This window comes from Myxocyprinus asiaticus, chromosome 6 (assembly GCF_019703515.2).
Source record: "Myxocyprinus asiaticus isolate MX2 ecotype Aquarium Trade chromosome 6, UBuf_Myxa_2, whole genome shotgun sequence".
Classification (NCBI taxonomy): Eukaryota; Metazoa; Chordata; class Actinopteri; order Cypriniformes; family Catostomidae; genus Myxocyprinus; species Myxocyprinus asiaticus.
Genome location: NC_059349.1, coordinates 26,403,945 through 26,425,795, shown reverse-complemented (window position 1 = coordinate 26,425,795; position 21,851 = coordinate 26,403,945). Strand labels below are relative to the sequence as shown.

The 21,851-nt window shown below is 37.6% G+C and overlaps 1 protein-coding gene across 1 annotated transcript; it reads right to left on the bottom strand.

Annotated features, from left to right (window-relative positions):
• Nucleotides 1–5,294: 5,294 nt before the first annotated feature.
• On the bottom strand, nucleotides 5,295–11,385 carry LOC127442593 (angiopoietin-related protein 4-like). Its single transcript, XM_051700748.1, has 7 exons — nucleotides 10,789–11,385; nucleotides 9,985–10,095; nucleotides 9,808–9,898; nucleotides 7,487–7,600; nucleotides 7,195–7,290; nucleotides 6,602–6,880; nucleotides 5,295–6,500 (listed from the first exon to the last, which is right to left on the bottom strand). Exons 1-7 carry the CDS (start codon nucleotides 11,293–11,295, stop codon nucleotides 6,316–6,318), a joined length of 1,383 nt encoding a protein of 460 aa, XP_051556708.1. The 5' UTR covers nucleotides 11,296–11,385; the 3' UTR covers nucleotides 5,295–6,315.
• Nucleotides 11,386–21,851: the final 10,466 nt, after the last annotated feature.

Genomic DNA, 21,851 nt, shown 5'->3' with positions numbered 1-21,851 from the left:
AAGGCAAAAGCGTTAGGTGGTTCTTTGCCTCCATGTTGTGCATTATAATCATTTAAAGGGATAGTTCACCCAAAAAGGAAAATTCTCTCATAATTTAATCACCTTCATGCCATTCCAGATGTGTATGACTTTGTTTCTTCTGCAGAACACAAATGAAGATTTTTAGAAGAATATTTCAGCTTTGTAGGGCCATACAATGCAAGTGAATGGTGACCGGTCATTTGAAGGTTAAAAAAGCACAAAGGCAGCATATAAATGTAATCTATAAGACTCCAGTGGTTATATCCATATCTTTAGAAGTGATATGATAGGTTTGGGTGAGAAATAGATCAATATTTAAGTCCTTTTTTTATACCATTTTTCCTTTTTAAGTCCTATTAATCCCCCTTCCTGTCCAGTAGGTGGCGATGTGCATAAATAATGCAAATCGCCAAAAGCACACAAAAAATAAAGTGAAAGTGGAGATTTATAGCAAAAAGGGCTTAAATATTGATTGTTTCTCCCCCACAGTTATCATATCGCTTCTGAAGATTTTGATTTAACCACTGGAGTTGTGTGGATTACTTAAATGCTGCCTTCATGTGCTTTTCTGGTCACCATTAACTTTTATTGTATGGACCTACAAAGCTGAAATATTCTTCTAAAAATCTTCATTTGTGTTCCGCAGAAGAAACAAAGTCATACACATCTGCAATGGTATGAGGGTGATTAAATTATGAGAGAATTTTCATTTTTGGGTGAACGATCCCTTAAACGCACACCAAGCTGTGGATTATCTCTTACATATTATTACATCTGATTACCATTATAAATTCAATGTTACTTAAGGCTTGAACCTAGACAGATAGTTAAGACCAACATTATAACTTCATATTATACAACATGCTCTTAAAACACTCTGAACTACACATACCTTGTTTGACTGTAAACATCAGCATCACAGGAAACTTCAAGAAGGCTGTAAATGACCCGAGAGACAAGGCACGAAGAGCTTTTTATGCTATAAAGAAAAATATCAAAATTGACAGATGTCCCAATCAGAATTATCTATAAATAACTAAAAATATCATACGAGTGGAATGAAAAACCATAAATAATGCATGCAGAGCAGAATTAGAACTGTACCCAATGATAATTTATTTTAATATAAAAAAATCTTTCAATTCCATGCCAACCTAAAAATAGTGATCCACTATACACTATACCTTCCATCACAAAGCCATAACCTACCAAGAGCTGAACCATTTGGTCTTAGAGCTGACTTTACATCCAAAACATGTCCAGCTAAACCCCAGAACAAAACCCTGGCTAGATCAAATAAAATTATTAAAACACAAAAATAAAAAATATCTAAACCATTGGACAGAAGCAACAGTCCAGCAAGGTAAACTGGAATGCTATCTACCCATAAACATATAACTTGGGAAAATACCTGAGCACACAGCACAGTGACCGATCCTAAACTAAGAAAAATCCTGACCATGTAAAACCATAGAGACAGGCAGACACAGACGGGCCTGGCTACCAGAAGAAGACCCCCTCCCACCCCCCAACACACACACTTCACAACCCATCACAAACTTTCAAACCTACTTGGATAAACCCAAGCAAGCTCAAACCTGGCTGCCAGGTATGTCAAATCCTGCCACTACAAAAGGACAACCAGGAACAGGACCACGACTGGACAATAACTGAAACACTGTGCAATATGCATAAAATGGTAAACATACCTTCCACTTTTTAGTATTACTCTATTTTATTGTATTTTTACATATTTTTCTTTAACAGAGTGTAAATGTGTGTAAATGTATATGTTTGTATATTTAATGTTACCATGCTTTGGCAATGCAAGCTTCTTTTTTTACCATGCAAATAAAGCTATTTGAATCATCTAGTTAGGCTTGAGCTGTTTTTTGTAGATTGCACCAGGTGGCGCTGTTTTACCAGTTCTCAGGTTTATTTTTGCTGCCCGAGGTTGTGATATTAGTTATGTTGTTGGTGGCCAAGGCTTTGTCATCATCACAGGTGCAAATTTGTAATTTTAGGGCTTACTTCTGCCCCTCTCAAACAGGCGTGCAGCGAGCTTGTCAAAATTACTTTCTCAAAACGATAATATCTCTCCATGCAACTCAAATCCTGCATTCCATGTTGACGTGCTGCTTGCTTCTCCCTCATTTCTCGGACTGATTTATCTTCCAGACTCCTGCTGAAGCACGTAGCCTTCAGATCAACATGTGAAACAGATAATAGTGTAACACATATCATCTGTTCAGGGTTCTCTTTAAATAGCTAAACTATCTACACTGTCTGGCCAAAATAAAAATAAAAAATCGCTGTTTGGATTTAAATAAGCAGACACTTAAGAGCCTATGATTGGATCATCATTGCAGTGATTAGTATGTTTCAGCTGGCAACAATTCGTTGAACCCTAACTGATGCAGTGTGTAGATTCTCATTTCTTAATTAACCATGTCAGAAGACATATCCAGTGATGTTAAGATGTTACTGTGTTTCAGAAGGGGCAAATTATTGGCCTGCATCAAGCTCAGAAAACAACTAAGGAGATTGCTGAAATGACTGGAATTGGGTTCAGATTTGTCCAACGCATTAAAACCTGGAATGATAGTGGTGAACTGTCAGCCTCACGGAAGAAATGAGGTCAGAAAAAAATCTTGAATGATCATGATTGGCGATCACTCAAATGCTTGGTGAAGTCACATCGTAAAAAATCGACAGTAGAACTCATGGCTATGTTTAGTAGTGAAAGTGAGCATTTCCACACGCACAATGTGACTAAACAGCTGTGTGACCACAAGAAAGCCAATTGTTAGTGACACACACACACACAAACTACTTCAATTTGCTAGGGAGCCGAAAGATTGGACTGTGGAGCAATGGAAAAAGGTCATGTGGTCTGATGAGTCCAGATTTACCCTATTTCAAAGCGATGGGCGCGTCAGGGTAAGAAGGGAAGCGCATGAAGCGATGCACCCGTCATGCATAGTGCCCACTGTACAAGCCTCTGGAGGCAGTGTTATGATCTGGGGTTGCTTCAGTTGGTCAGGTCTAAGCTTAACAACGTTATGCAGCAATAAAATGAAGTCAGCAGACTACCTGAATGTTCTGAAATGTCAGGTTATCCCATCAATGGATTTTTTTCTTCCCTGATGGCACGGGCATATTCCAGGATGACAATGCCAAGGTTCATCAGGCGTCGAATTGTGAAAGAGTGGTTCAGGGACCATGAGGAATCATTTTCACACATTAATTGGTCACCACAGAGTCCTGACCTTAACCCCATTGAATGTCTTTGGGATGTGCTGTAGAACTCTTTACAGAGGAGTTCGACTCTCCGTCATCAACACAAGATCTCGGCCAAAAATTAATGCAACTCTGGACGGAAATAAATGCTGTGACGTTGCATAAATTTGTCGAAACAATGCCACAACAAATGTGCGCCGCCGTAATCAATGCTAAAGGCGGTCCAAAGAAATATTACAGTATGCAACTTTTTTTGGGGGAGCAGACAGTGTATAATGTCAGAAGTTGTGATCATTATATCAGTGTATATACAATTTTTAATGACCAAAAAGTGGAATCCCTGCAGAAAAAAAAATTAAAAAATAAAAAAAAACTGCTGGTTGGCTGGTTTTTAGCTGGTCACTCAGCCTGATCACAGTAGCTCATGCTGGTCAGGCTGGTTTTAAAGGGGGTTTGGAATTTTTTTTTTTTTTTTTTTTTTTTTTTTTTAGCTGGACAGGCTGGTCTTCGCTTGTCAAGGTGGTCTTAGCTGGTCAGGCAGTCTCCGTATTTTACAAAAAATGTTTTTTTGATTTTTTGAGTAGAAAGTTTTTGCCTTCAGAGATTGAAAGCAAATTGCTGAGTGGCTTTTAGTGAAATGCAAAACAAACATGGAAACCCAATCCAAAAAAAACCAAGGGTGGAACGATTAATGTCTTCGGAGTTGTTATATAACTGCATGAACTGAATGATACTTGTTTGTTCATCGTTGCTTCTGCCCCGGTGGCTCTTTACAGAGTAACAATACATTAATGGTACTAATAGAAAGGATCACTATTGAAGGACGCTTTAAGAAACATAATGGATGTTATGTCACAAAACACAAGTCTTTATGCTTGTGCAATGGCCTGATTTTCTGTTAGTTATTTAATGGTAATCTTAATAACTCCATATAGGCTTGTATACTGTGCATACAGAAACTATATGCAGTGACCTTGCTCCATAACATAGTTCAGCTTTGCTAAATGACATGTGGCGATTTATATGCTTTGGCAGTATAATGTGCATAATCTTTTTGCCTTTAAACCTGTGAAGGTAATTAGCATCTGTATTTTATTATAAAGACGTGTAGACCCTGAACACACCAGAATTATTTTCCGATATATCTGTATAATTGGTGAAATTATACAGATATACAGAATTATTATTATTATTTTTTTTTTAATGCTGTACACTTGTTTCTCTCTTAAACCATGCAAACACTTGCCCGTTAATACACTAAACTCATCTGCAAGTAAGTTACCGAAAGCATATTAGTGACGATTTGGCACATTAAGAAATTCCCTTAGGTGTGAAACATTGAGTGTGACACTCGGAAGCCAATGCATCTTAGTTATTTAAAGTGGAGACAGCAGAATAAGCCGATTTTCGTTAAGTAAGGTTCACGTGTAGTTTGGACCACATTACACTACACCTTTAGGAACATTTAAGGACATGGTCATCGTTATTTCAGTTCAAACAAAAGAGTCAAATAATAATATCTTTCCTGTGATTTTAAAAGTTTGTTTTATGAATGCTTGTTGACTGTCTACAAGATCTCTACCTTCTATATGGGCAATGTAAATAGAGATCCAATGGAGCTTATTTTATATAATATCCACCCTTGCAATTATAAGTAAAGGAAATGTTCTTATATCATTTGGAATCAAACAAACTTTACACTTCCATGGCTTTTTTTCCCCTCACCACTTCATCTCACCATGGTGAGGATGAGTTATGGGTATATTTTTGCAGCCATCTGCTAAATTATTTTTGTTACTGTAATTCTTGGCTCTGGGGCACTGTGCAAGCTTGAGCACTGTCAAGACATTCCTCTGTTACCTGCCATCTTAACAGTGTTTAAAATGCACTTAACCCTTAGGTCTGATTAGAGCTATATACATCTGCTTAATCTTTGTCTTTACACCTGAGACTGAACTGATCGAGCCTATTCTGTTATAATTGGTAGACCATTTTTAAAATGCAAGATGTGAACTTCAATGACAATGACAGGCTTTTTAAATAAAACAAATCTTTATTGGTCACTTTATTAAGACCAAACACTTTTATAAAAACAATAACAAAATGTTTGACTTCTTTGAGAAACATATAAATTATAAGTAAAAGAAAAAGAAATACATAATGATTTGAACAACATTTAAATAATATGAGAATCAGAGCACAACCTTTCGAAGTTGGCAAAAATACAGCTGTAATGCTACTAAGAAAATGTATGTTTCAGTTATTTACAGAGAAGTGACAGCTATAGACAGTCAATGTGACTGAGAAAATTAATCTCCACAGGAACTCCTCTTTTAGATATGATTTCAAGACAGGAAAAGACAGTAGTCTTAGATCATTTAAGCTTTTGAAAGATAGCATGTGTTCCAGAAAATAACTTGCATACTTGTATACTTAAAATGACGGACAGGCAGCAAATCTCTCAATGTTCTGCAGATCTACTAATGCATGTCTTTGTCTGTGGATAATGCCTTAAGATAAACAGTGCCTTTACAATAAGCATTTTCAAAAGTACTGGCTCAAGCTTCTTTAGCTTATTTGGTCCACATTTTAGAGGCAAGAGATTATTTTAGTGAGTTCTGTCTAATTTTTTCTCCAAGCCCTTGTAGCTGTTGGTAGTGCTCACAATGGTGCTAAACCATCAGCTCTTTTTACGCCTCCAAACAGATATGTCTAAACATGTAGCAGATCCTCACAGTGGCCTGCACCATACAATACATGCTGCTTCTTGCAGAGCTCCAGTCATATTTAGTTCACCCCAATCTCATTAGATAACAGTCTGTTTTTTTGCTCAGTCTGGGTTTTGAGTGTCCACCCATCTCACATCTTCATAGACGTTCATAACTCAGACTTCAACTGTCTGTTCTAACAAACAATCTGAAGATTGGAAGGCACTCCTAATTGAGCATTAAACCTTTTCAGCACCAGTCAGTTATTTTGGCAGTTTATGAATGGCAGTTTCCTTCACCCATATCATTGGTTAAGGTCTCTTGCATGATTGGTTCAGAGATTAACCTATGACTTGTTCTCAATCTCAGCTGGTGCAATCATCATGGTGGTAGTTTTCAGTGGGTAGTAACGACCATGCCAAGTTTTCCAGAACACTCCTTGTTTTCTCTGGTGCCTTTGCTTTGGTGCAGGGGTTACAAAATACCTGCCGTTGAGGTTAGCGCGACCGCAGTTGCTAAACCACCAACCACCTGAAAAGCAAAAAGGAAACCTATTATAATGATGAAGACACACATTTTATGGCCCATGGCAATATAAATATTCCTCAACAAAAACCAAACAAACGTCTTACCTGAAAGTTGTTTGGCACAGTTGAGATCGTTCTTCAGGTCGTTGTCTTTGTCGCGGGTGGAAAAGGGAACTCCGGATGCTTCAGTAGACAGAGAGCTCTCCAGGTTTCCAGCAGGCCTCTCCAGAATATGCAAAGAATAGTTCCTCTCCTCACCATTCAGATGGAAAGGATATGTGATGCTTTGACTCTCATCCCTCCAGTCAGAAAACTGAACCTTGAGGATGTAGTTGCCACTTTTGGACACAGAGTGGATCTTCTCCAGACCGAGCCAGAACTCACCTGAAAGTAACAAGGAACATTTTAGAACGGTTATATAAACTCAAACTTGTAGTCTAGGACTAGGACAGGAGATTTAGTCACTCTGTAATTAAACAATTTAAGGGCATTAAGGGTCTGGGATTTGACAGTGTTTTCCTCTCCAATCAGGATTGATCTCATCCTCTATTCTTAATCTGGCTACATCCCTACATAAGTGGGTAAATCACTTCTTAATCAAAGCGTACTGTGCTGAGACGAAGATTCTCTGTGTTACATGCAAAGTTGGGGCAGTTTCTTGTGACCTAAAATTAACACAAATAACACTGGATTCTTACCACTCAGGCTCCCGAAGCCAGTCTGATAGGCCTGCCATAGTTTATCAAAGTCTACAGATCCATCCTGCCGTCTCTGGATGACTGTCCATCCACCCTCTGTAGACAAGAGCACAAAGCAAGAGGATTACAGAGTGTCATATGTTGGGGGGTTGGGGAGGCAATAGGGAATGGCTAGCCCATGCTTTACCAACAAAGAAGCCTTTAGACATAATTGTAAATTATCATGCCTAAGGTCTTCCTTTAATGATCATCTAAGTTGATGAGTGAAATGGTAGTGAAATGTCCCACTTACCAGGTGTCATTTCACAGAAGACCTCAAAAGGCTGCGAATCAGATGGTTGGATGGTGTACAACCCGCTTGAGGTCTCACCCCTCAGGAACAACTCATGGCAGTCACAGGCCATTGCTGAAAGACACAAAAACAACACAAACACGTTCACTCATCTAGAAATCACTTGTATCCAAGCCCGTATTCAAATAGTTGGTATGGACTGAAAGCAACTCTCATGACCAGGATAAGTGTTTATCTCATTGTTTAATAGCAAACAAAATTCTTCTCAAAATCAGAACCTTGAACGTCCATGTACCCAGAAACCAACTTGGAGTTTGTTTTAAATTCCAGGGCAATAGTCCAAATCTTTTGACATGTTGTTCTTAAACAAATACCTCTCCAAAACAAATGATTTATCCCTGCTTGGTCAGACGCTGGTATGTAGCTTACTCAGTTACACAGTGCCATATGGGCGCTATGCTGTTTACCTCTTTCGGCCAAGTTATCCCCTTGTAAACATTTGCCCAACAAAAACAGTTTAATATCTGAGTATTAACCTGGCTGGAACAATTGAGGGTGTAAACATGACCTTTCCCCCAGTTCCCAAACAGAGACTTCCCTCAGAGCAATATATTACACAGAGCTCTGTAAGCATTCCTCGCTCCCTGCCCCCTCTAGTCCAGCCCTCCACACGTCCTTCACGTGCACAGCACCCCTCTGCTGACATCACAATGCATGGACAGCGAGTGATCCAGGAATGCCTAAGCTGCTGCTACTGCTATCTGAGACCCTACTGCATGGCCCTTAAGGGGCTGTATCTGATGCAATGCAGATGCCAAAAAACAAATGTGTTTGGCTCATGTGCTGTTTATCCTGATAAAGTAGGACAACCTACATTCAAGGACAATAATGATCCTCTGCGTATATACGATATCTATGTTCAGATTTATATGTTTATTAATGTCAATTAATGTAGTGAGATAGGCTAGGTTTTATTTGTTTTCCAAAAAATACTAAACTAATTAATGGCACAGATTTAATTCAAACAGGCGCTCAAATCAAACCATATGGCATTAAGTGGTCTTCTCAAGTCTGGCACACTTCTCACATACTACAAAGGGGGTGTCTGTGTGGATGAGTAGAAGAAGGTGGGGCAGAAGGGGGATAGTCTGACTCTGACAGATCTAGGGTAAAGGTTACATGTTTTCTAAGGGAATGACGTGTTTTTGGTAGTGGCCTCCACATGTCAGGGAAAGTCTGTACAAAGTTTACAGTACAAAAATATGCACTCCCTACTTTATGGTTTTCACTGGGCTAGAGCCAAGAAATCTAATCTAAGGTACAGGATATAGTATATCTGAAAAAAAAAAAAAAAAGAAAAAACTCCCCCACCTCTTGGTCAGATTTGCAACAAATCTGCAACAAGCCTTTTTGTGACCCTGAGTTAACACAGTCCGAGACTGATGAACTCTCACACAGTTGGAAGCCGTTCAGGGAAACTGTTTCTTTTAAAGGATTCTTTGGATCCCACTGATGTCAGAACTCACCATGAGAGGCTTTGTGTTCTTTTGGATGACTGCTCTGTTCCCTCATTTAATGTGTTTCAGCCAGGTTCACCTTTCACCTACTTAGAGACAACTGTATTTCTCTAAAACAGGGGAGTTTCTTTTAAATCTAAAATTTTCATCCTTTTAAATCTACACTAAGTGGGTTACATTTTTAAACATTATTTATACTTTCAATCAGGCACTTTATAGATATTTTCTGTGTATTTTGAAGAAACGTTGAGTATGATCTTCCCCCTAATTGTCAATGTTCCACCTTAATTACGTCTCTATAACAGTCATAATAATGTAAAAGGTGCAAAACAAGTGGCACAGGTTCCAGCATGCTTTTGACTCTAATAAAGAAAATCACCTTGCCCTGTATATTTTTGACAGTACAGCTAGAAGGCCAATCATTAATGCATCCCTTATCACTCATATATATATATATATATATATATATATATATATATATATATATATATATATATATATATATATATATAAGCCTGTTTAAGATTTACACATTTCAATTTCATAACAAAATTCCATTAAATTGATTTATGTAATGTTTAACAAAATTAAAGGAATAAAACTTAAAATAGTTACTTTTTTTTTTTTTAAGTTGACAATTTCATTTGATGGAATTTTGCTATGAAATTTAAATGCGTAAATCTAAATAATAATAATAATAATAATAATAATAATAATAATAATAATAATAATAATAGTTTTAGTGCAAGATCATACTTGCATAAATTGTAAAGGTGTCGTGTAATAATAGACAGATTGACTTACCAACAGGTGAGTCTCGCTGTTCAGAGCTCGTGTTCAGTTGGATGTCATCCTCCTTCCGTTTCAGAGAAGATCGTTCATTTTTCATGTGAATCTAGTGCACATAACATAAAATATTATGGATATGCAGCAATAGACTTCATATGAATATCATTAATATATGTATATTCATATTTTTACCTGGTTTTGGAGGGTTCGAATGCGAATATTTTGCTTGTCCAGTTTTTCTTGCTGTTGCTTGATACGTTCGACCAGGTCATCAATGCGCTTATTTTGCGCCTCTAGCATCCACTGAAATATATATAGTTTACAGTTAGTCTTTTAAGTCTTACAAAGTGGCTTTTTTCAAACTCAAATCGTCTGATACGATAAGTCTAGGCTCGGCCATTAAAATAGCGTATTTTCCGGTTTAACGGGTCATGCATCATCTTTTCAATCGACAGGGTCTTCTGTACAGTGTTAGGTAACAGTAGCGTGAACTCGCGAAATTTGAGCAGATTAACAAGAAATAGAAACGTTTTGCATGTATATGAAATGCATTATGGTCAGTTCAGTTTGTTTCATCCTGAATCGTCTCAACAGATTTCAAAACAGACTTTCCATGTGGTCACTACGTGATATTTTTTTTTTGTCTGGACTCTGTACACAAATAGCTGCTACCTTGCACGTACATCACGATTTTGAGTCCAAGCTATAAAGCGGCGCTCACGCCCACACGCGTGTCTGCAGTCTCCTCGTGCCTTGTTCTGTCTTTTAGAACTCTAAGCTTTTTTGAAAATATTTAAATATTCAAATCGTTCATATTTAGTTCATTTTAGAATTTAGAATTGGTATTTAACAAATACACAACTAACAAACATCAGTATGCATACTGAGGTCTAAGTTAGAGCTGTTTGTATGAGTCAAATTAAGATAAACTGATTCTTACCATTGCAGCCTTCCCCTTATTTGTCTATTATCATTGAAATGAGGTTGTGCACATACCTGAATAATCCGGGCATCACTGTTGTTGCCTTTGCCAACTTCCAGACCCTCTCCTTGCATCATGCCATCTACTTTTTCTTCCAGCTTATTCATCCTCTCATGGTCCTTCTGTCTGTCTCTGAGCAGTTCCTCCGTTTTCTCCTGCAGATCCGTGGACTTGTTTAGGACCAGACTCTCACTTTCTTCCAGGTTCTGGGCTTTGGCTTTCAGTGCTTCGCTGTCTTCCTGCAGGCGCTGAGTCAGCTTTCCAAGCTCAGATACAGTGACGTTTAAGACCTTCATCTTGATGGTGATGTCTCTCATCTGGCCTTTGGTCTTGTCCACATGCTCCTTAAGACCCTGACCGAGCTGCAGCAATCCATGTGCAAGCACATTGACATCATCCCATGGTGCATACTGAACTCTCTTCTCTTTACCGGCAGCAGTTCCCCTCCTCTCCATTGGGAAGCTTGTCCCAGAGCTAGCCAAGACGGTGATGCATAGCAGATTTGCCAGTGGTACCTTCATCTTGCTTGTTTTGTGTCTGTGGTTGTCTTGTTGTGGATACCAGTCAGCTGTCGCAGTTTTCTCAAGATCTTAAGCTCATGCTGTTGAAGAACTAACTCAGTTTTATACCCTGGTTGAGCAGTCTAGGGCGTTCTAATTGGCTGGCCATCTGGAGGGAGTGTGTCTGTATCTGCTCAAGTTTCAGCTGCCCCTCCCCTTTTACCATATTTGCTTCTATCGACCATGATGTAAAAATGGACCCAGTTACAACCAGAAAGCCTGTTGATTTCAGATTATTTTCACGATTTAATACGATTGTAGGATTAGCTACCAAACAGCACTAATGAAAATCAAGCAAATTAATTGATCTGTATTTAATTGCCATTTCTGTGCTTAAACAATTTAAGTTTTGATAGTTGATAGCCTGATTGTCCTTAACTAGCAGTTTCACTTTTTGTCATTTAATTAGAGTCAAACAGTCCGACTATTAAGGTGTGGGTGTAAATACTTGCTAAATATCTTACGAATAGGTTTTCATTTCATTTCAGTTTGTTCCATCATTCTCCTTGTATATTTTCAAATAGATGAGATTAAGAGAAAATATGTCTCATCTATAGGAAAATATGTTGTTTATTTGCTCTGAATTAACTTCTGGGTTTTCCCGGAATGAAGTCATTTTGGTGCAGAGGCTTTTGTGTTGAGAGACGAGGAGAACGTGCTGTGGCTGAGAGCACGGTCTAAGGTGGTCTGTTCCACTGTGAGCAAAGAACAGTGTGAGAATTAGGGGAAAGTTCATGCTTACAGAAAGGCAGCATTTAATGGAGGTTTCTGAAGACTAGACTCACACAGGTGATGCCTGAGAATTTGCCTCGCCCTTAGAAAAGCAATACTCCTCGGTTTTTGGTTGTTTTGTCTTCTGATACAAAGTTGTATGTGTTTGTTTCAGTAAATAAAGTGGTGAAATAAAGGTACAGGTGTTACAGAGTTTATAATTCAGCATTCGGAAGCTTTGGTTTTCAGAGAAAGATTTGCATGTTTTTACAGTGAGTGTACTTTGCAGACATGGTCAAAACAGGATTTGAAGGATTATTTGTATATGTGGAACAGGAGCCAAGACTTTATTGTTGGTGAACTTGAAGTCAGTCTCGTATTATATATCTAATCGAACTGACCTCAGACATGTGTGTCTTAACTGACCTATATGTTGACTATTTTACAAACAATCCCTAAATGCACTTAATAACTCAAAACTATGTAGAAAATGTCATTAATCCACACAAAATGAAATAGCTTCGTGCCTGTATAATCTACATACTGGTGAAACACACTTCAAATTTCAGGCCTACAGATGGGTCAAAAATGTTCAAAAACGGCCCTGCAATCACCATACTAATCACATTACCTGTTATTGTTTTAACAACGCTCTTGATATTTTAGCTGGCTGTTTGTTTAGTGCCTGCATATGAACCAAGGATGACAAAGCTTGCTTGCATAATCATGATGGTAGCTCCAGTAAGAAAGGCAGTGAAGGATATCCTAAATCAGTTAGTGATTATTAAATGACCCACATCTCTTCTTAATGAAGGGTCAGATCATTTGGTCATCAGTAATGGATTTTAATGTACGCATCATAGGCAAGGCACAATGTATGCAGTTCTCCTCGCTCAAGTCTTTTGAGATACTGAATAGCCCCAAAGAGAGCCATTAGCATATGAATGTAAAAGATATTCAGTATCTGGCCTTTCTACGAGTTTCCCAGAAACACTGATGACAGCAGTTAGTCATACACCACAATCTTGCTGCCGGAACCACAAGAACAGCTGCATCTTCAGCTCTAAGATGTGTCGATCCCAGCAGCAATATGACCTTTTACCCAAATTCTAAATGCGCAACATCTGCATCACAGAAGAAAACCCAGATTTATGTGAAAGAGGCACTATAGGTGCAAAAGCCATGATGTCTTGAGGAAATGTTAACACAATCATAGTCATGTTGAAATAAATGTAAAATAAAACTGTTTTCAAACTGAATTTCTTTCTCTTGAGGAATTTAGTTCAATCCAGTGGTTTCTAGAAACTTTAATGGACAACACACAAATCCTGCCCTTGTTAGTTGTCACATGAACAGATGAATCCTTTCTCTTCTTTGGATCTTCCTTATTCTGTTAAATATGAGGGTAGTTGACATGAAATACATTTAGGAAGTTAACATGTCCTGTGGTGTTATACTCCATTGCTATACACATGCTATACTCAATCTAAAACTAATTTAGGCAGCATTTTGCAAATGTTTTTCTCATTATTATCAGAATTCCCAAACTTTTGACTAATACATTTCCATGAGTTTTTAAGTTTCAATGTTTAGCCAATAATTTGTTTTAGAGCTGGGCTCTAAACTAGAAAAATATATTCACTATAGGAATGACTATGACTTTTTAAGATTTTATTACTTTCCACTACTTTTCTAGGCCTGGATATCTCAATTTTATTGTGGGAACCCTGTATTATCCATGCAGTTTTGATAACCTCATTAACTGAGAAACCACATGGAATATTTGTACTTTTAAAAAGTAAGTTGACACTGAATCGCCATTCAAAATGAACTAGTAAAGGCAAAAAGGTGATGAAAAATTTTGAATAACAAAAAAATAGTGACCAAGTTATTATTTAAGTTATAGAACTTAAAATCTAAATTTTCCCCTTGTACATTCATATACACTCACTACAATTGTACAGAGTGGTTATCTGAGTTACCATAGCCTTTCTGTCAACTCGAACAAGTCTGACCATTCTCCGTTGACCTCTCTCATCAACAAGGCATTTCCATCCACAGAACTTCAGCTCACTGGACTTTAGCTTGTTTTTTGTTTTTGGCACCATTCTGAGTAAACTCTAGAGACTGATGTGCGTGAAAATCCCAGGAGATCAGCAGTTACAGAAATACTCAAACCAGCCCACCTGTCACCAACAATCATGTCACGGTCGAAATCACTGAGATCAAATTTTTTCCCCATTCTGATGGTTGATGATTTTATGCATTGCACTGCTGCCACACGATTGGCTGATTAGATAATCACATGAATAAGTAGGTGTACAGGTGGAATTATAAAGTACTATAATTAAATCTTGCTGTTGACGAAAGAAAAATATAATTGACATGTAATACATCGACTACCTTTAAATAAGATGTTTGATGCTCCTGAAGGCCAAGTTCATAATCACTTTGATTTACCATGTGTAATACTAAACAGTATATTTGCAGGAAGAAATGTAAATACACTCTTTCTGCATCCGAAATTGCATACTGTCAAAGTATGTACTGTATTTGATGAAGGACACACTTCTCAGCCGATAAAACAGCACATTCTTAAAATATGTATGCAAGTGTAGGGGCCTGGGTAGCTCAGCGAGTATTGATGCTGACTACCACCCCTGGAGTCACGAGTTCGAATCCAGGGTGCTGAGTGACTCCAGCCAGGTCTCCTAAGCAACCAAATTGGCCTGGATGCTAGGGAGGGTAGTCACATGGGGTAATCTCCTTGTGGTCATGATTAGTGGTTCTCGCTCTCAGTGGGGCACGTGGTAAATTGTGCATGGATCGCGGAGAGTAGCATGAGCCTCCCATGCTATGAGTCTCCACGGCGTCATGCACAGTGAGCCACGTGATAAAATGCGCGGATTAACTGTCTCAGAAGTGGAGGCAACTAAGACTTGTCCTCTGCCACCCGGATTGAGGTGAGTAACTGTGCCACCATGAGGACCTACTAAGCAGTGGGAATTGAGCATTCCAAATTGGGAGAAAAGGGGATAAAAAATTATACAAATAAATTATGTATGCGAGTAGCGTGAATAAATTCCAGACATACTTCATCCGGGAACATGAGTATTGACCTGTGACCCGAATATATGACATAATAACAACAACCGTGAAAAAAATCTACTCTGGTTATGTTAAACAAGAAACATTTAAGCACAAGGAACAACTTTCTTGGTATACACTCACCAACCACTTTAAATACACCTGTACACCGACTTATTCAAGTGATTATCTAATCAGCCAATCGTGTGGCAGCAGTAAAGTGCATAAAATCATGCAGATACGGGTCAGGAGCTCCAGTTAATGTTCACATCAACCATCAGAATGGGGTAAATATGTGTTTTGATCGTGGCATGATTGTTGGTGCCAGACGGGCAGGTTTGAGTATTTCTGTAACTGCTGATCTCCTGGGATTTTCACACACAACAGTCTCTAGAGTTTACTCAGAATGGTGCCAAAACAAAAAACAACCAGTGAGTGGCAGTTCTGCGGATAGAAACGCCTTGTTGATGAGAGAGATCAATGGAGAATGGCCAGACTGGTTCGAGCTGACAGAAAGGCTACGGTAACTCAGATAACCACTCTGTACAATTGTAGTGAGCAGAATAGCATCTCAGAATGCACAACATGTCGAACCTTGAGGCGGATGGTCTACAACAGCAGAAGACCACGTCGGGTTCCACTTCTGTCAGCCAAAAACAGAAAGCGGAGGCTGCAGTGGGCACTGTTAAAGACTGGAAAACATAGCCTGGTCTGATGAATCTTGATTTCTGCTGAGGTACACAGATGATAGGCCCAGTGCAGCCTCAGCTTAACTGAAGCTCCTGACCTGTATCTGCATGATTTTATGCATTGCAATGCTGCCACATGACTGGCTGATTAGCTAATCGCATGAATAATTTATCCCATCATCGTGCGCTCCCTGGACCACATTCACAGTTGCACGCTGTCTCCATGTTTATATCTGCATCTCCCTCGGAACGTGTTTAGATGCGCTCTACAATATGGAATATTCTGTGGACCACCCCCTCTACTCCGGGCCCCCCTCAAGCCTGGGACAACAGGTCCAGTTGTACTACCTCATCAGCAGCCCTGTGCACAGGTGTAACTAATAAAGTGGTCGGTGAGTATATCACTTACAGTTGAAAAGAGCCGTCTGATTCACAGTTCACTGCTGCTCTTTTAAATTCAGCATTTTGAACGTGATGTTTCCTCTGCTCCTGTGGGATTATGGGATCCAGTCGATCTCCACTTCAGAATCTCATTCAGGAAATTGAAGGTCATCCGGGTATTTCTTGCTTACTATTTTATTCGGACATACTACTCCATTGGCATATTGTTTTTGGCATACTATATAGTAGGGAAGTATGTATATTCGGAAGCAGTGTCATTCTTTTTTCTTTTGTTTTAAAGTAAACTCTTCAACTAGAGTAGGCGACTTTATCATAACCGTGGCCGTCCATACATACTGTACATATGACTCAGTTTTAATAGGACCTGTCTCTTCCCAGGCTACATAAAACAGGAAATTCTTTTGTTTATTGTTCATAGCACATATCCATACCAAGATGAACAATGGCATATCAGCATGTATGCTGAAACCATGCAGTTGGATATGTGACTGTAAATATACCGAGCATTCAGTCATAAGATTTTCAGCGTCACAGTGTGGTTATCTTCTTCTGCATGTAGGGATTTTGGTATTTCTGTTAACATGATGCCAGAGGCTATGTGCGAAAACACATCCAATTTGAGCAATAGCAGTGTGACTATGACACACTGCTAATACTTAAAGATAAAATGCTATTCAGACTTCTCCAGAAGTTACTTTTTATATAGTTACTACACTTAAGCTTGCTACCAATTCATTATAATGACAGATAAATGTTATTGAGTATGAAAAGTTTTTAGCTCAGAACAGAACTCGACAACTCCAGAACATTTTGTTCTGGCTGTCTTGCACATTTAACTGCATCTGGGCATGTGTTCAGCCATGTACGTTCTTGAAAGGAGAGAGTTTCTGGCCGGGTTGTCCAGAGAGAATGTTCTCCTGCCTCCTTGTGGTTAAATATGAGGGTTATCTTCTCACAGCCCAAAACTTACAGAGACTCATCAATGCCTGGCCTTTATGAAATGCATACTACTCATCTTCAGTGTTCTTACTTCAACAGTTTGACACACATGGTCTTAATATCAAAATGGTTTTGCTGGGACATATTTTTAGCAACCTTATCTCTGCCTGTATGCTGCAACAAAATTAATACCATTAACATGACCAATTAACAACTGCGTTATCAAAGTAAATTCAAAGTAGATTTATTGTAATTTCTCTCCTATGTGATGTGAAAGGAAACAAAATACAGTGACTCATACAACAGAACATGTATCAGCAATAAATGAACATAATAAATATGAAGTTTGGTATGTACACGGTGAGTTCTTTGGGTGGGTTTGAGTAGTGCAGTAGCAAGGTAACAAAATACACTATAGACAACAACATGGTCAATATACACTATGAATGATACACCCAAAATACACAATAGATGGTATACATCATCTAATGTCAGTAAGTTTTACTTGATTTATTACATCTTACATATATAGTTTATTTTGTAAAAGTACTCATTCTTACATGAGTAATCTTGTTTTGATTGTATTGTACATCCTTCAGTGCCAATCCTTGACCACTCTAGGGCCATACATTTATATTTCCCCCACACATGTGTAGCCTTTATTCCCTTTGTAAAAGGATAATGATTTATCTTTTACAACACAACAAATATACAACCATCCAGGAAACATCAGCATGAAAATATGAAAAGAATATGCTGCTTAACATTTTATAAAGCATTTAATTAAATAAACTATGTCAGAAATCCTGATAAATTAGGTTTCACATCGCCATTTTACAGTACATTGAAATTATGAGTCAAATACATAAATTAGGTCCTGTTTTTGTATAACTCTGAAAGCTCTGTTTCCAGTTTACTTTGAGAGAAGTCATAATCATTGTGTGGTATATGAGCAGTCTGTGTTTGTCCATTGATATAAGAGAAGATCAGATTATATTTTATGACAAATTTATGCAGAAATCAAGGTAAATTCAAAGGGTTCACTTTCTTCCAGACTAACAGATTCAGCTATGCAGCTTGCTTACTTCAGTATGAACAAGCAGGCATGCTGAAGACTATTTGATACTGCATTTTCAGTCAGTTGTATTGTACAGTATGTGCACTCAAACACATATTTGCTGAATTATACTATACTGATATATTATATTACTATTTTATAATACATATTATTGATATACTATTTTATAATATAATACAATGAATACACACTCAACATAACACCACACAGAACATAACTGAAAGGGCATTGGAAATATCTGATGCCTGTATGAGTTCAGAACGTGAATAAGCAATGAAACAGCTGTTGCATTATGTACTATTGGAGAGCCACATTGGATGAACTGGATACTGTGCACTGGTGCCATACTTATGTCCTCTGCTGATTAAGCTTTAGTCTTTAGCTGTTGATTGAGACACAACAAGCACAGTCAGTCCAGTAGCACCTAACTGGTGTGAGGGGTCACTCTCAAACAAATGATTTTAGCAGGTTGTTCAGTTTACTTAATTAAAATGGACTAAAGCAACACAATTCTAGAACATTTTGTCACAACTTGATTTCATTGCGTTCTATCCAATTACATTTGTAAAACTGAAGTTTACTTAATCCACATGAGTACTTTTGGTAGCATTGATGAAACTAGGCAGTGGATTCCCATTTGCCAGCATGCTTTGCATGAGACTGGATGGGGTGAACAAATGTTGAAATTAAGTGTTATTTTATGCATTTTTGAGAAAAATGAGAATAGGAGGAAATTTGTTGATGTCACGTTTTCGTGTGTTTTTGTTCGTCTTTTATTTTGTATACTAAGTTCCTTGTTCCTGCCATGTTTTCATGTGTTTTATTCTCATTGGTTCCTTGTTATGTTACTGTCATGTGACCCTCTTGTTCCACTATGTTTATTAGTCCTGTTATCAGTTCTGTTTTATCATTGGTTCTTGTTTCATTGCCTTGTTTTCATGTTCATTAGTTAAGTCTTGTCAATACATGCCATGTTCATGTATTTAAGCCCTCATGTTTGCCATTGTCATTTGTCAAGTATTGTGTTTGTAACGTTATGTCAAGTCAAGTCAAGTCGTTTATGTTTGTTTTGTTTTGGATTCACGTTTTTGGAAATCACTTATGTAAATAAACTGCACTTGGGTTCTCACACTTCATCATCTTCATCTGCTGCTGTGTCTTCAGCCTGCCTACACGTTACAGTTGATGTTTAATGTTCTGTTATATTGGTATTTAAAAAGAGTGTCTATTTAGGCTGGAGTTTTGGGTGTTACCATTGGCACTTGTGCTTAAGTTGATTATGGACTTTCACTTTCAAATTATCTTTGATTCAAGTTCTGCTTAGCTCTATAAACAGTTGCTATCAAATTGACACTGCAACAGTTTCACTGTCCTTACATTTGCTCACCTGGCATATCGTACTAATGATTAATAAAATAAATTCAGTTGGACCAACATAAGAAAATTGATTAAATGAAATTATAGTAAATTTAGTTTGACAAACATAATAAAGTTGAGTTAAACCTACTATAGTACATTGATTTTACCTAATCCAACTAAATTATGCTGGCTGAATGAAACTGACTTAATCTGAAAGATAGAAATTAAATTGCTTGTAAAAACAAATATCAAATTCAATTAATTAGGGTAATGGCTTCATTTTTCTGAGTGTTCAATCAGTGAAACGAGACTGGAGGTGTTGGTCAGAGTCGCCCTGTGTTACTTGTATAAGCATACTATGTTTGTCTATTGTTGTGACGCAATAACGCAATAATTTCACTAAATTTATGGCTCTCATCCACACTGAAAACGCAGACTTTCGAAAACGCTCTCCATAACAACATACTTTTGAAAGCAATGACGTTAAAAAACTGTAAACTGTGTTTTCAAACTTGAACGAATTAGTAAGGATGTGGCCTTATTTAAAAATCTTTTTATGACCAATATGAAATTCAGGTCAATCAAAAAGGTTCACATTCTTTTTTCATGCAACTGTAATGTCTTAACAGTGTAAACTGTATTTCACTGTTGGTGAAAAGCTGATTTTGTTGTTCACTCCTCTTAATTGAACCAGACATATTGAATTTTCAAGATACTTTTTATATGCAAGCTTCACTCCTTTCTTTAAGAATAAACCATATTTTATTTCCTGAGATTCATACAGGATGAGCTGTGCACCAGTCATTTGTAAAGATATGGCTAGTGCATAACATAAACGTCTTCAGAGTAAACGTAAAGACAAGTAAGCATACCAGCACAGAAAAAAGTATACTTTTCAATGCTGTAAAGGGAAGAATTACTTTGTTAAAATTAGTGGGGTTGGAGGACTCTTCTTCTCTCATATTAATTTTTCTAAAACATTCAGAAAGGTTTTGCTTTGAAACTGACAGCTTGTGTTGTCAAAGGCAATCACATAAATGATTTGTTTTTTAGTTGGTAATTAGCTAATGTTTGACAGTGGTGTTCAGTCTGGTAGTTTAATGAATAGATGCTTTGAGTTTCTGTAAACATGCCTTTTCCCCTGATGCTCTGTCAGCTCAAGAAGCAGGTTGCAGCTCATCATCATCACCAACCTTCCCATCAGTGAAGTTTGAAAGTTTTTCAATATGTTTTAAAACATTTGTTTGGACCTGTTTAATTTTTCGAACATCTGCTATACTTAACCCCCAATGACTTTAAAAAAATATATACAACATAAGGGAATTGTTAACCTTTATCCCCTAAAAAGACAAGAGGCAAAACAAATGGAAAGCTGGGACTGTGCAAGCAGTGCATTTTTCTATGATATGCCACATGTCTATACATATTCCAGAGGCACATGTCTAACTTTGTAGGAACTGGAATCTTGGAATTTTTGAGAAGGTAATGACATAGGATGTCCAGAAAATGTTTCTGTTATTTGTTCCTGACATATACAAAATATGGGGTACTTTTCAGATAGCGTTTCAGATAACCTTTTCTAAAATAATCATAGTCAACATACAGCCTACTGTTATGTAAAAATGTAGGTCAAGAACAAGAATGCAAATGAGTCATGCATTCATCATGCAGATCATGCTGTCTGCCTTCCTGTATATGGCCTTCTGCTTCCATTCAGAGGTTCTTTATTCTGTCTAACCTTTTCTGGTAAACACTGCAATATGAGCTCAAGCAAGCTCATGTTTTTTAAGATCTTGTGTTTGACATACAGAAGATATATCTTTATTTATGTGACATGATTATATTCTTATACATGTGCAGACACTTTTAAACAACTGAATTACAACTACACTTAATTAGCATATTTTTACATCCACAGGAAGTGTTGTGCATAAAGTTATGAACTCTCTGTGACCTAAGGCAATAACAGTACAATAAAAGTGATGTTTAGATAACAGATTTATTTGTCACTTGTGCTTTTTCTTTTTTGTAAGGCCACGTGTTGTCTAATCAGGCTTGTTTGTGGCCCGCAATTCAAAACCTTAGCAGGCGCACCATAACATTAGAATTGCCCATGAACCTTGCCTTATTTCCCATGTTCTTGAAAACACACAGAAAAGCTTACTTAAAAACATATTGCTGTTGTCTTCAGACAAAACAAGAACTTCAATTTAAGAGCAGAGTATTATGTTCCTCTGATTGAAACCTGCGCA

Coding starts and splice junctions, on each gene's coding strand:
- LOC127442593 (XM_051700748.1), bottom strand. CDS start 11,295: ATGAAGGTACCACTGGCAAATCTGCTATGCATCACCGTCTTGGCTAGC. Junction 7,601..9,807: donor ACAGCGAGACTCACCTGTTG/GTAAGTCAATCT, acceptor TGTGTCTTTCAG/CAATGGCCTGTGACTGCCAT. Junction 6,501..6,601: donor CTGTGCCAAACAACTTTCAG/GTAAGACGTTTG, acceptor TTTGCTTTTCAG/GTGGTTGGTGGTTTAGCAAC.